At 38.0% G+C, this 15,886-nt stretch overlaps 1 protein-coding gene across 1 annotated transcript in view; it reads right to left on the reverse strand.

The window, feature by feature from the left end:
• Positions 1-263: 263 nt before the first annotated feature.
• UBN2 (ubinuclein 2) overlaps positions 264-15,886 on the reverse strand; it is a 47,627-nt gene continuing 32,004 nt past the window's right edge. Inside the window, exons 10-17 of the mRNA XM_010003903.1 lie at positions 15,457-15,570; positions 13,376-13,519; positions 9,988-10,038; positions 8,603-8,645; positions 6,600-8,138; positions 2,728-2,974; positions 1,873-1,962; positions 264-767 (exon numbers count right to left, since the gene is read on the reverse strand). Coding sequence (XP_010002205.1) covers positions 718-767; positions 1,873-1,962; positions 2,728-2,974; positions 6,600-8,138; positions 8,603-8,645; positions 9,988-10,038; positions 13,376-13,519; positions 15,457-15,570 — 2,278 coding nt within the window. The 3' untranslated portion in view covers positions 264-717. The remainder of the gene's footprint in view (positions 768-1,872; positions 1,963-2,727; positions 2,975-6,599; positions 8,139-8,602; positions 8,646-9,987; positions 10,039-13,375; positions 13,520-15,456; positions 15,571-15,886) is intronic.

The following is a 15,886-nucleotide window of genomic DNA, read 5'->3' on the forward strand; positions in this document are numbered from 1 at the left end:
CAAGAATCTTTATATTAAAAAAATACCCAACATGGAGCAAGGGATTTCCCAGTAGTCTTTGTCTTACACCTCAATGTACCAGATCTGTTTTTGAAGACAACTCTCCAATTAGACTGTATCTGTAGGCTCCCTAAAGCCAAACAGCCTTGTAAATCTGGAAAAATGTCCATATCAGAAACTGTATTTGTGTAAAGGTTTAATTTTAATGCAAAGTATCCCAGCATCACCTCTATTCTACATAACCTTTGGTCCACAACCATATAGTACGCTCAGGACCTATGCATAAACTATACTGGGCACTTTGGGAACTAATGAGGTGGATTGTTCCACCTTACACAACGGATGGAGAAACCTACCCTAGCTCCTCTCACGCTTTCAACTCTTCATTGGACATAACCCAGAAAAAAATGTTTGTGCTGCTGTGGGTTTGACGATCAATTTCTCTTAAAAGCCAATCAGAGCAGATAAAAAAAGCTTGTTTCTTTAGGCAAGATCAAACTAAGACCAGTCTGCATGACCAGGAGGACCAATCCTCCTTTTCCTTCTCTCTTTGATCAAGTATTGTTCTCTTTTTCTTCTTCCTCTCACCACAGTGCTTGGGATCAGAATATGTAAACATCGACAGAAACAGCAGCCCTGTGACAATAAGCACTTTCCCAACTGGGCAGATTCTGTCAGCCAACCAGAACTGCTTCAGCTCCCTTGCTTGTCCAGAAGTCACTGGTTTTTCCGCTGTAACTTAGTGTCCCCTTTACTTTGGCCTCCATCTGTGGTGCAGAAATAAGAAAAGAAAGGGAAGAATAAAAGCATGAGTGAAGTTCTATAACTTACAGCAAAAAAGACAGGAATTTGGCATGTTCAGCTTCAGCATCACCAAAAGGTACACTGTCTTTATAGGGTAGCAAGACTTTGTATCTTCTCTGCAGTTCATTTATTAGAAATAGCACTGTTGAAATCAGACCAAAAAGATACCATCTTTCTGAAGATTAACTTTGCAGCTTGGGATACTGAAAAGAATTTAAAAAGCAAGCCTTTCTTGAGAAGCCTTTCAATTTTAATAAAGCATTTTTAGCATTCAGCACATGACAGTCGCTGTGCCAAAAATTAAGGTTGTACCAAATATAGTAAACTGGTTTGTTTTCACAGCCTCTTAGAGCAACTCTGCTCGTTTTTTTGTTGCTGAGGACTCAGAAGAGGATGAAGAAACCCCCCAAGCCACTGCCACCCTTCCTGTTCCCTCTTCTGACAAAAAGAACACACTACACGTGGCAGAAAAAGGAGTACACTGTGAACTGCACCTTCTAAAGCTTCCTGGTGGTTTTTCAGCTCTAAGACTTTAGGAGATATTCTACTTCAAGCTTCTCAATCAAAACATGCAACTCTTATCAAGGATAAAATACCCAGGAAAGCCAGATATTTCATTAGCAACCGTCACATTGTTCACACACACATCCTTCTATAAGAAACATGAAGATACTTGTAGCTGGAAGGTCAGTTTCCCCTTCAAAGGAGAAATTACAATTGAAAAAACAACCTCTCCAATACAGACTTTATGCAGCCTGTAAACAATCATGTTGGCAGCTTTTTTTCCCACTAGTTGAATTTGTACCCTTAGATTTCTAGGACTCCTACAATAAAATGTTGACATTTTAAAACTTTTGTTGTTCCTGACATTGAAGAGAAGTAGAAAAAATGGTTTCGAGGGTCCAAAAATACTGCTATGATAGAATGTGCACTGTGTACTGTCTACAGCTTGTCCCCAGGTTGTGGTTTTCTGAACTTATTTCAATGCTGATGTACATTTTATTTCGGTCTAGGGCATAAATCTGACTTCAAAGTTAAAAATGAATAAGAAAAATATCATGGCTTTACCTGTGTATGCTTGCTGCAAGTGAGCAGGCAGAGGTGAGTGAGACAGCGTTGCTGCATGCTGAGCACCTGGCTGTAAACCCTTCAGTAAGTCTGGGGGAAAAAAAAAGGAGAGCAACAAATATGAAAAATAAATCTTAAGGACAGAGGTAGCCTCTGTGAAATAGAAGTAATTATATTTATAGTGTAGCTATAACAGCACGGTAATTTGCACAGATTTCTGAAGATTTATCTGAACAACAAAAAATAAAATACCTGATTGTATTCTGATGGCTGGAATAACTCTACAGAAACAAACCTACTTGGATACAGTTAAAAGTCAGAACAAGGACCATGCCTCACTACTGGGATGCAACTTCACACAACTTCCTTTGGCAGAAAAACGAAAAATCAACACTGGTTAAAAACCTAAAGAATGTATTTTTAAGACATCGGAAAAAATAAATGTCATCTTGGTTGATACTTCCTCATAAGAAAACAGTTTGGTATCTGAGAGCTTAAGCCATTACTGAGCTAATGATATTTTGAGGGATCACCATATTAAGTCTCTTATTTGTATTGTGACAATTGGAGACTCGTAAGCTATATTCCTTTCTAAAGATATGGGATTTAAGGTTAGTCTCAAAAAGCATGTTCAAAACTAAGTATATACTGTGAACGTAACAATAAAGTTAAGCTTATCAAAGATGTTTAATAATATCTGGATCATTACATAAGGTTTTACCAGTGAAGAAACATTTACTCTCCTGTAGTGATTTTCATGAGCCAAATTTGAGTCTCTCAGAATTTTATTACTTAATTTCCATTTTCAGGATGCATCTTTCCGTATAGCACAGGGTGGTAACTAATTCCACTCACTCTGAGTTAGGCTGTGGTGGAAAGCCGCTGAGGTAGATCCCGAGGTGGTTGTCACTCCAGCTGTGTCCGTCCCAAAGCCAAGCAGCTCCAAGGGAAACTGGAAGGGCACGGTCACAGGAACAAGGCCACCCAGCATCCCAAAAGGAGTCAATGGTGCAGATGTCACATTTTGACTGGTTACAGACAGGGGTGATGCCATGAGAGTCAGAGGTGAGGCGTTAGCCAGTAATGATGCTCCTGCTGTTGACTGTATAAAGAAAAGGAGTATTTAATTGTAAAGCTCTGAGTTGCATCCTTTAAGGAGATAAGAAACGACTATTTTCTACTAACTGTGGTTCTATTAAGAAGTGTATTAAACTATTAATAAATATCCAATTATCCACAGTCTTCCCACTGTTCATCTGCTAAGCAAGCACAATTATATCTCAGATTCAGACATGGCAGCATGGTTTATCTCATGTCTTTTTCATCAGCCTTGCAGGTAATTTCCTCTTTCTCCTTTCTAATTATGTACTGCGTCTACAGTTGAACCTAATGCAGCATTTTCTATTAGATTGGTAATACAAAATTATCAGACGTAGATCTGAAGTTCTTCAGAAGCACAGTACTACCCTCATCCTCTCTGAATCTGTGTCTTAACAGAATACTAAGGTTATTTCTAAAGGTTGCTTAGAAGCAAGGATTTTTGAAAACTGAGATTGGTACATAAGAACCCTACACTTTGAGAGAGGTCAGGCTACCAAAATGCAGACATATGTATATATATGTATAGGTGTGTATACACATGTCAAAGCAAAAGGGAAAGAAAAATAATCTCAACACTCTACATATGTCACCATGAAGTTAAATTAACTTAGTATGAAAATGGAAGACTAGTCAGAACATTTTCACACACACAGCTCTAACCATTCACAAATCACATTAATTCCTCTAATGTCAGAACAGTGATTCTTGTTTAACAATCTTTCCTTCACTATACACATCTAGTAATGTTATATGCTAATGGTTCAATTCTGTAATGATTACTACAAAACAGTACAGAAAGCATTTTGCATCAGACTCAAGCTCAGGTATTTTAGGTATTTGCACTAAAAAGACTCAGACTGATCAGGACTTCAAACCTGTGCATTTAGACAAGACTTAACTAAACCCAAAACTTAGACTCATTTAATGACTATGTGACCTTAAAACAAAAATGAAATCTCCTCAAGTTCTGTAATACCAACTTACACAAACAGCAAAGTGATGAAAAACAGCTGAAGAAAGGTTAGTTGCTGTATAACAGAAAACGAGAAATTTTAAAACAGAAACTCAACAAATGTAACCAACTACAGATGTTAATGTTCTTAGTTTCACTTCTTTAACAGCAGCAAGTGTTTTTATTATTTATCTTCACAGCAACAGCTTCTAAAACATACTCCATCCCACTGAAAAACTTCAACATACATGATTATTCTCTTTTGCTTTTAAAACATTTACTGTGTAGGTAATCTTTACTGTGCAACAAAATAAAAAGCCATACAGTAATTTCTTGCAACTATGAATTTGTAAAATGCCTGAAACAGAAAGAAGCTTCATAATGTGCTCTGCCGAGACCTTGATTATTTTCTCAAAAAGGTGGAGAGAGAAGTTCAGTTATTGAACGAGCTACAAAGAATGCCCTAGAAAAGCTCAAGATCAAATGTTTCTATTTATCTCTCCTATGACATCACTTCATAAAAGGGTTCATTCTGAGTGACTGAGACCCTTAAAAGTCTAAGCCAGATTCTGCTTCAGAGTACTACTAATGGCAACTAGAGCTTTTTAAGGAAATCACACAGAGTAGTTATTGAATTTTAGATTACTTTGGCTATGTGTTAAGATGTACCTAAGAGTATTCCAGAGTAAAATTTTTGTGGAGCTACAGCAGGTATTCTGGTAATTAACTGTGTCAATCAAAAGGAGAAAGGAAGGAAACACTTCTTTGAAACTCTTTCTAATTAAGAGCATCTTTATTATCACATGAAATCATCTAGTTTGATCTTCAATATAAGCAGACCAAGATATTCTGATAAGCAACTCAAGTACCATTCCTATCTTCTGTCGCATTACTAGCATCTCCAATAGGAATTAATCACTAAACCCTTCATGGAAAGGAGATTCCCCTTCAGTCTTAATCAAAATTTTAAAAAACGGGTAACCTACTCCTTGTACCTAACAACTAGTCTGTAACTGACGAAGCTCAGCAGCCAGCCATTAGATCTTTAAGGCTAAATGAAGGCCTCCATTATCATAGATCTCTTCCCCTTCAGTGTACTTGGACTGGAAAGTAATTTTATTCAACTCTTCTCATGCACTCATGTTACTTGAATACCCCTCCAGTCCTCTTCAACATCACTGTCTGCCAAAATGCATTTAATTCCCCAGGTAATCAGTGTTCCTAAAAAAATAAATAAATTACTTCCCTTTAACTACAGGAAGGTTTGCCAGAATTCATCTTGTCATCCAGGACACTACTACTTATTTCCCTTGCCTATCACCCTTGTCTACCATTTTAAAGCACTACCACACCCATTTCACATTTTCTTCTACACCACAGCAGCTGTATCCACTGGATTGTGTTGACTGCAACAGGAAAAGGCAACTCTGCTCCCAGTCCACTTACTGTAGCTTTTTTTGGGTCCTTCAGGTACCCAAACTGCACTGTTACCTGGCTTAGCTCTGCTCTGGGCACTAGGTGGTACCTCAATGACCCTGACACAGCTTATGGGTTGTGTTTTTTTCATTTAAATTACCCAAAATAATCAAAAGGCTGTGTCATAGCCTACAAGACATTTCTTGTTTGCTGTAAGACTTAAGGTACAGTAGAGTGAAAGACCATTAAAACGTCTTGTAAAAAACATCTTCCTGTTATTAAACTGCATTAAGAAAAATTGATAGCGAGCTAAAAGATTATAAACCATTACTAAAAGCTGAGTACACATCACTACCATCCAACAGCTGTGTACATTGTTCAGAAAAATGAAAAGTTTTTCATTCTCCTGTACACCAAGACTCAGATTTGTAGTCATACTGCTTATCTTAAATAGTGCAGGCTTGAGGATAGAAAGAGCAATAGAGAGGAAAACCTCAATCATCTTCGTGATTAAATCAATTCCAGTAAGAAGAAGGAACAACATGAGAAAGCAAGTTGTCTTCTGGGTAATAATATTTTTACATTAGTTTTATACCAACAATATTTTAGAAGTATTTGTTTTGTATAAACTTGTTTTATCTCCAGTGATAAAGTTCTGCATAAGCTCTCAAATAATTTCTACGATGTTTATATATTAATGAATGTCTCATTCAGTTTGACTACATCCTACAGAATATTTACTCACAAATACTAAAGAAAATCCCTTGCAAGTGTTGTTTTTAAACAGAAGTCTTGCATTACACCCAAACCACAAACAGCTGAACTTGTTTTCCAAGTTAATAATGAAGTTTGGCAAACAAGGCACCTTTTCGTATGACCATCATTACAAATAAGTAAAGATGCAAGAATACACAGGTCGAACAGGACAAAACAGTACCACATTCCCTGAAAATATAGCCACACAAAGCTTCCCTTTTACAGTACTCTTAAGAAACCCAGAAGTTAATTCTGTTCCACAGTACATACCAACCAACATTTCACTGTGAGGATTTGCCCCACACTGATCTTTGCATTTCACATCTGCTGGAAATGCCTGTTTGCTGGCATGAAATAGTTTTATCAGTATTAGCATTTATGTTTAGTAAACAGTAAATTTATGACCCATTTTTAGATAAAGATATTGTAAGAAATGATGTTTACAAAATAAACATGATAAATATTAATGTAAGGTTTAAATGTAAACTCATTAGATGCATACCTGCACACTGGCTGCTACAACTGGAGACCCTGAGGCAGAAGATGGTCTGTGTGGAGTTGACAATTGTTTAGTAGCACCCTGTGTTCCACTTCCTGCTCCCCCAGACAGACTAGTCCTACTAGCTCCACTTGAGTTAAGGTTACTGCCTCTGCTGGCAGGTACATTCATGCCAACTCCACCCAAATTATTTTTACCAACAGTTCCAGAAGGAGAAGAGTTGGGCAATTTTGAAGAAGCCTGAGGGTTCTTTGCAGGCTGAAGGCCTGAGGTGCGATTAGAGGGCAGCAAATTCATTGTGGGAGACTGCCTGCTGATATTTACACCACTGGTTTGTTTATGTAGGGGGTTGTTGCTGGAGTGACTACTCTGGGAAACTAGTGCACTTGAACTGGAAGAACTGGGTGTTGCTGCAGGCCTGGGGGATGGGGTGGACTTGGATGAAAACTTAGGTGATGCATTGGGTTTGGGTGTCACAGAGGGCTTAGATGCAGTGGGCTTGGGAGAGGCAGCAGGCTTGGGAGAGGCAGCCATGGAGAAGGGAGGCTTGAAACCCTGGGAAGAAACTTGTGACACCATAGCCTTGGCTAAATAGTTACTAGAGGTAGAGGTGCTGGATGTTGTCCGAGAAACCAGTGGGTGAGACACTTGAGAGCCACTTCCAGATGAGGGATTGGACAAAGGCAGGCGATACACTACAGACTTATCTTGAGCCTTGATAACTGGTGACGAGCAAGACAGTTTAGGATTATTACTCAATTTCACCACTGGATTTGTCTGTGATTTACTAATAGTTGCTTGTAAAGGAGATACGTATTTCTGTTGTACAGCTGAATGCTGGTGCACCTTTGTCACCTGTGATGTTGAGGAAGAACCACCTTGAGCCTCAGAAGATGATACCAAGATATTAGCATCCTTGGTTCTTTGAGAAGAGGTGGAAATAGCTACTTGGGTCTTGGAGGAAGAAACATGAGTCTGTGAAGAGGAGGAAGCAGCTTGGATCTGGCTTGACCTCTGAAGTCCTTGCTGAAGTAGTTTGGCTGGCAAAGGCTCTAAGGAAACCTTAGGATTTTGAATTGAAGATCCAGCAATAAGGCCTGAAGAGATACCAGTGTGAACTAGGTCCTGGGGTTTCTTTGGTACTGGCCCTGTGTGACCAGCAATAAGACTTGATGAATGGGGTGTTTGAGTGGGCTCTACTTTCTTTGAAGTTGCCAGAGGCAACTTACTCATAATGCTTGCTAGCTTCTCTTCCCTCAGCCCAGGGCGAGGTCTGGATGTTGGTGTCTCTATACTGGTTCCAAGAGGTGATCCCTTGGTGCCATTATTGATAACTGCTAGAGCACCAGAAACAGAGTCCAGTGAGGGTTGGTGGAAGGAAAGGTCTTCATCCAGTGAGTCGTCCAAGCAGATCGTCTCTGGAGCTGGTGTGCAGCTAGAGCTGGCTGGGGTGCAGACAGGTGTGCTGGAACTCAGTACAGTAGCACAACTTGAATTGACTGAAGACACACAAGTTTTCTGTTCTTTCTTTGGACTGGAGTCCTGAGAATGAGAAAATTAAGACAGGTTTAACAGCCTTTCCGGAGGAGAGCTAAAGACTTCTTTAGTGCAGTACTATTATTCAGTGAATTCAGATGAAGATCTACCATTGAAATTTTCATGTTAAGATACAATACCTAGGTGTTGGGTCCCATATTTTAATTCAGTATTTGTATTTTAAAACCTAGTGCTTTTGCACCACATAACACATAATCAATTAAAAAGATCACATTTTCCTGCAACTCCTACCTCTTTGTAGTCAATTTTCAAAAAACAAACACAGCTTAAAGTTACAAAGACAGACATAAGTTTTCTGTATTACTTTAAAGAAAGTAACACAGCACCAAGTCAATAAGCTTTTATACCATTTCCTGAAGGAACCCTTCTGTCAGAATTTTTCTGGATCAGAGGCAGGAAACAAGTTGCAAGTAGTCATATGAAATTTGGATATCTAAAAAGGCATTTACCTTCACTTTGGGTTTAGGTGCCAGAATCACCTTCTTCTTTGCCCTAAAGCAGAGGGGATACATGCATGTCAGATGATAAAAGAAAGGCAAGTAATCTTATTTTTAACCGTTATCCTGATTATATCCCATTAGACTACTTACTAGACTACTAGTAACAAAATATCCTTGAAATAGGAAATGGGTTAAAGAGGGAGGGGGACAAGCACATTTTTAATCCACTTTTTGTCCTGTATCTCTACGCAAATTAGATGCAACATTCACTGAACTGCTGGTATAACCCAATGTGTATCAGGAGAGCTCTATTTTACTTTTCTAGTTTAAACTTCAAAATATCAAGTCATTTCAGTCTCTTAAAATCCTTAGATTTTGTATACTTAGCTGAGCTTTTTCTAAACTCAAGTCACCTTTGATACTTACATGATTTCACTTTATGTTGATGTTTCTAGCATTTTTATTTCATTTATGTCATTTTTATTTCAAAACACATAAGAACTTGCGTTTTTTAAAAAAAAAATTTTTGTTGCTTATCAACTGTAAAACAGTTGTCTCTAACTTTTATTTGTTGTAAAAAGCCATTTAACAAACTTCCAGGTTCTTCTGCAGTGTAAGTGAAGACCACAGCACCAACTGCAGTTATGCAAGGACAGCATTAAAAATTATTAGTCATCGGTTTCAACACAGAAGTTAAGCATCTCACACCTCCTCATTTCTATTTCTTCAAGAAGACTAACAGATTTACATCTTATAGGTCATTTATTCTCCTTTCCTAAGCAACTAGGAATATGCCTAGCAAAAAAAAGCCTTACTGTAGGTAGGCCATGACTCAGTTTTGCCATTATGTAGAAAAATATCCTATGCTAATCGTATTTATCACAAAGGCCGCAATTTGGGTGTTACTCAAAGTCATAACTGTTTATTTGAATTCTGACTGAATGAGGACAGCTCCCAAGAGGAACATCAACTTGTCTGAAAACTGAGAAGGTAAAATTCCACTAAGATACATAGCCTTCTGTGGCTACAGAGGTATTTGAGGAAAAGAGCAGGAAGTACTGCAGTTTGAGCTTAATTAAATATGCTACACAGCAAAATTTAGGTAGACTAAAATGCTTTGCAATACTTTGAGTAAAAGATTTTAATCCAAGACTGAGTACCTACTTATTTAACCACTTAATAACCCAATTAAAATACAATGCCACAAGAATACTGCAGATGTATGTCTCAAAGCATCAAAAAATTATTAACATTATAAACATTTTCCAACCCCCCCCCAAAAAAAACATCTGCCTTTCCTCCTCTCCTCTCTGTCCAAAAAAGGTAGCATGAAGATGGGAAGAGATGCTATGAACGACCTAAAGATACTAGTAAGTTGTCAATATTATACTCACGGAGCAGAAGTGAGGTGATTGTGAACACTTCGGCTTTCTTTAAAAAGCATCCTGAAAGAGTGGTGAGAAAAGAAATATAAGATGCTTCCACAGGGATAATCAATGCATGACCACCAAATACTCAAGTATCCTTGAATTTTCAGAATAACTCCTTGATTATCTGTCCCAAAAGCAGCTACAGACAGTTTTGTATGTATTTCTGTCACAATGCAATTACAGGCAGCCATAAATAGACGACTGCTAAAAAACAAAAAAACTTTCAAGTTGATATTCAAAATACCCCAGTAAATGGTCAAGCAGAAGTCAACATAATAGAATATTGCCGCCTTCAGCTAGACAGAAGAAACATTTTGAATTCTCTCTCCTTAAAGGGTAATGGAATATTTTAAATGTCAAGTTAAGGATTATTGTAAACTCTTCACACACCATGTCCACACATTGATCATAGGTTTGGGGTTTGTGGTTAGTCTGTTGTGCTTGTGGTTTTTTAAACATTGAGGAAAAAAAGTCCAAATACTGTAGCCAAGCTTGTTTCCAGTTTTCTTCAGTGTTTTGTATAGACCATCACGTCCCATTTCTGTGACTTCAATTACACTGGAGTTAGACACACATTTTACTACAGAGCCAATGAATGGCAAGACTTGCTATGACAAATCTCAACACTTCACATGCTTTCATTTCCATGTTATCAACACCTCAACTGTGTGGTGAAAAGTGGGAAGTGAAAAAAGTTCCTAATCTGTACCTATACTATAGTTTGCTACCCAAATGCAGATAAAAAAATAAAAGTTGGTCCTTTCCCTGGTTCCAGGTAGGCAAACTACAACTTAAAAGTTTTTCCTGCACCACTGCTATCACATTAACACAGATCACACCACAAACAGCTGTCTAAACAAGAGTTTTGCCATCACAGATGCATCCTGCAGAGCCGCATTAGTTATGAAAAATCCAAGTATCCACAAATTTCATGTAGCCTGGTAAGAAGACACCGACACCCTCTCACTTCCATTTGCACATTTTCTTTACCATACCAACCTCTAAATCTGTATTACATTGCTCTCCAGAGATTTCTAAATGCCCATGAAGAATATAATGGAGCAAAAGGAACATTCCTCATTACAAGTTCAATGTGCCACTTTATGACCTACCCAGCTTCTTCAGAGTATTTCTCTTCCCACCTCCTTCTTGGTGCTTTGTCTATTTTTTTTTTTTTTTTTCATTTGGGAATGAAAACCAAAATTAATCACAGGCCCAGTAATTCATAGGATCATCCTTAAAGGTTCGAGACAAAAGTGTAACTGCTACAGGAACAGAACAAAACAGACCTCCCATTCCTTGCACGTCTTTTTTGAACATACATGTATTTAGGTTGCAGGCTTTTTTCAAACACGTGTGGGAAAAACATGTAATCTAGCTAGAAAAAAGTGGATTGCATTATTTGAAAATGCTTTAGGATCCTTTAGGACAAAAAAATTCTCAAAATCCATGAATATTACTAACATATTTTCTCAGGATGGAGTATGGAAGTTAAACACACAAAATCCATATGACAAAGGCAGCTGTCATAAACATGGGTAATAAACAAGGCACAATTTAAAGTTATGATTGATACCTTACCTCAATGTTTCCGTATTAAGCTATGAGGAATATTAAATACAGTTAACTTTGAACGAGAATTTTTTTCCTCTGGGCTGAACCCACAAAGCTCTGGTACCAAAGACCCATTCTGATTAGTAAGAATTTCTTACAAAATTCACAGATGGTAGGCCATTTTTAAACATTAAACATCTAAATTTTTTCCAGTTTACATAACTCTTCTCACTTGAGAAGAGATATAAAGGTAAAAAGTTTTTAAGACTTCAGCATGATAATCATTATCCTAACATTCCAACAAGATGAGCATCGAGCATATGAATTATGTGCTGTATTAGGAGTTACCACTATCCTAACTCCCGGAAATACCTGCTTGTCCTCTTTCCATGCATAACTGTTTGCCAACAGATTACATCACTTCCTAAACAGAAAGCAGGGAAGTGCCTCTCTGTAAATACAGGACAATTTACAAATCATTATGGTACCAAAACTACCCATTTGGTCAATGAAGTCTTGATGGTCAACAGAAAATTATTAACAGGCAGCTCTTGGGGCTCATCTGGATTTTTTGAGGAGTGGATGGATTATTTTGGGATGGTTTTGTTTGTTTTGGGTTTTTTGTTTGTTTGTTTTTGTTTTTATTGAAACCAGTTTAAAAGTTTATGGAACATCTTCATATGAAAAGAAAAAAACCATGGCTTTCAAATACAGTTTTAACAAGCTTTTTTATGTATTCTTGGGTGACCTCACACTATCACTTGACTGTTTTGCCACTATTAGTGATCTCCATGTCTGTTCTTAAGCTGAACTGGGATTTCTTGTCTCATCTACTTCAATAAAATTTTCTCAAGAGGCAAGATCTCGCTCACTACCATACTTACTATACACAACTAGATCCTTGAACAGTAATAAGTCAGCTGTATGCCAAGCATAAAACTTTGTTGATGCCTTTCATTACTATTTCACAAGCAGCTTATTACACCCTCATTTTCTACAGTGACTATTCTAGTAAATTCTTCAGCAAAATCATTTCCATTGTTGTATCATTTCACTTCTACAGATAGGTCAAGATTTGATGGAACAGTCTTTTGCAATGGGTTCTACAGAAGGAACAAACTCATATGTCATCTGTATTTCCTTCTCTTCTTCCACTTCAAACGTTTGAAAGCTTTTCAAATTTTTTATTTCACAATTATTACTGTTGCTCTAATTTTATTTTTCCCTCTCCTTGTGTAATTGTTTCCTCTTAATAAGTCAGTAGTGTAAGTTTTATTAAAAAACGGCTATATTTTTAACTGCAGCATCCCAACTACATATAGGAAATAAGGAGCACAAACCTTAGTGTGTTGCAACACTCTGGTCTTGAAATTCCAAGTTTTAAATTATAAGTCTGTCACACTGCATTATCAGACTGCTTACAACATTCAAGCTAAACTGCTTTCTATGTCACTATCACTTTCTAGATCACAGAAAGAACTTCCCAAGCAGTTACACCCCATCTCGTACTTCCCCCTGCTGTGTTATGATCTTTAGTAAATTCAGTCTCCAGCAGGTGACAACAGCAAATTGTTCTCATATAGCAAATAGCCAATGAAAACAGTGGGGTTTTAGCTCTCAGGCTTGCAAACACAATAGAAATTTAACTTCTAAAAGCTTTCATTCTTCTAATGAATGACATATTTTGAAGTTTTAACCAGTATTAATAGTACACGGTTGAGTCAAATGTATGAAAATACATAAGATCCAATAAATAGTTAACACCAAAATGGATAGGTATCTAAAGCAGGCATCTTACCTTGCCTGCATCCAGCCTTTAGGCCAAAGTGGTTTAACTTCTGTTTCCATAAAGGTTTTGAGGTAATCTTCAGCAGACTGACTTCTATTTGGCTCTAGCTCATAGCATCCCAGCTTGATCTTGACAAGATTACACAACAGAGACCTGCAGAAAGAAACACAATAAATACACTGAAGGAAACTATTGATTCAAAAGCTCAGCAGAAAAAGACTTAGAAATAGAAGCACTGAGGCTACACAGCTGCTGTCTATTGCCAGCTGTAGGAAGAGCTCAGTTCCAACTGTGTTTTTTGGAAGTTTGACACTGCACAAGTTTACTACTACAATTGGTATGATCTGCTACCGTCACTCCTCCACTTCCAACAAACTGTATGGTTCTTTTTCATCCTTACTATCATTTTGTAATTGGTTATACATTTTCTTTGTGGTTTCCTTATAGCTGAAACATCTCTAACTTTGCTCAGTGACCCGTCTCATTTAAGATGGAGAATGTCTGAAAGCAAGTGAGATAAATTCTAAACTGCGTAATTCAACAGAAGATTCTTCCTGACGGGGATGCTGTCTTTTATTGTCCTTAAAAATATAAAGGTGCACACAGTTACGTAACATTGGCCTTTCAGAGCCACTTGACTGAAAAAAAAAATAAAAATAAACAGATTTAAATATCTCTTCTTTAAGTATGGCTCTCTCCAGCCCACTTCAAGCTATACTGGTTGTATATATTCCATGAAGCTTGCTTCCCCGGTGTCTTAACAAACTAAAAAGATGCAGCATGAGAAGTCCACTAACCCCTTTTAATAATATGTATACTTGTACAAATTAGCTTAGATCTTGCATGGAAAATCACTTAATTCAGACTGCTAAACCAGCAGATTGCTCTATCGAGATTATTTAAATAATAGCAATCTCAGTTTTCAGTAAAACCTATTACAGGAAACAGAACAGTGGGAAGTCAATTTCAGACAAGAATCTGTTGCACCTCTGCGGAGGTGCGATAGTGAACTGCTTATGATAAGTTTTCTAACAGTTGTGCAGCAGGCATTTTACCCCTTTGGTTAGGTAACCAAAGCTCCTGGAGCATGCTCACAACAAAAAGTGAATATTATGGGCTAGTGGAGCACCAGCAACCCCCCTCCTTTTCCCTCAAGGAACTTTTGAGAAAGCTGTACAGTGCATGGGCAGGGGGAAGGTCTCTTAATGAGGTTACAGAAGAAGCGGATGTCCAGCCCCCGTGAGCACCTGCCACTGGAGAACATCCAGAAAACTACCATCAAGACTCTGCTGGATCTAAGGGTAACGATACTTACCTTCTCTCCCTCTCTTCTTTCTTTCTCTCTTCCATTTCTTCTCTTACCTTATCTCACTGTTAACATGTCAATCTTTTTACCCAGGATTTCTGCTATTCCAAATTGGCCAGGCTAGTGTTTTAAGCCAAACCTCAAATAAAACATTTTTTGACCATTTAGGAGGCACTGTCCTCAGTCCCACCCCAGGGCTTGCTAATGAGCTAAACAGCAATAGAATTTTTCTGTCTCTCCTAAATCACTCTAATGACTCCTGGGTACTGCAACAGACTATCTAAAAGATCCCCTCCCCTGAGCCCACCGAGTGGGACAGGACAGAGGGTTTAAGATTCATGCAGTCTGGATGCCAGCCTGCCAAAGGACTGGGAGTCTTGCCAAACCAACATTACCCATGTTTGTGGTCTGCCCATTCCGAGAGAAACCTTTACCACTCATTGGGTGATGGTGTTTTGTGACCTATTCCTAGAATGGTGGGAAACACATAACTCTGCTTACACATCTGTTCTTTGTTAAAACAAGCTCAAAGTCCTAGGATCAGGGAAAGTGCAACGTATTTGCAGATAAGCAGTGAAAAAAGGTTGGGCATGGGATGATCTTGCCTTTCAAGTTACAGAAGAAAGTATTTCACCATTGCAGCATTCTACCTTGCCTGTTTAGCCCCAGTCTCCAAAACTTCTGAGAAATTATCCCTTAAATAATATCATGTAGTATCATCCACTTGGATATCCCTTTATGAAACCACTGAAAATTCTTGGTGGAAAAGGCAGTTTTGTCTGACCTCAGTGTATCATCCCAATGAAACTTCTTTCTGGGTCCCACAACTCTCTTTCCAGGTTTCTCATCATCATCTTCCTCTGATCCGTTTTTCTCTCGTTCATCTTCTGCTTGCAACCTACAAATAAAACAATTGTTTTCTTTATAGGTATACAACACAGACATAATGCTTCCTTAAGAAAGGTGTGCCATTATAGGTGCTGGGGGAAAAAAAAAAGTATCCGTCTTCAGATTCTCATCTTCCTGAAAGGGCAAATTGTTCATCTTTCTCTCCCCAGTGCTTCAAGGACCTCAGAGACAAGTGAAAAGGACACAATATATGGATGCTATCAAGGATGCTGTCTACAATCTTAATGTAGCACCTCTATCAATCTATTAATGCTTCTTCAATTCTAAAATTAGTTTGCTATGAGGGAAACAATTACAAAGAACAA

The sequence above is a fragment of the Chaetura pelagica genome, unplaced genomic scaffold (assembly GCF_000747805.2).
Source record: "Chaetura pelagica isolate M959 unplaced genomic scaffold, ChaPel_1.0 scaffold281, whole genome shotgun sequence".
Taxonomy (NCBI): domain Eukaryota; kingdom Metazoa; phylum Chordata; class Aves; order Apodiformes; family Apodidae; genus Chaetura; species Chaetura pelagica.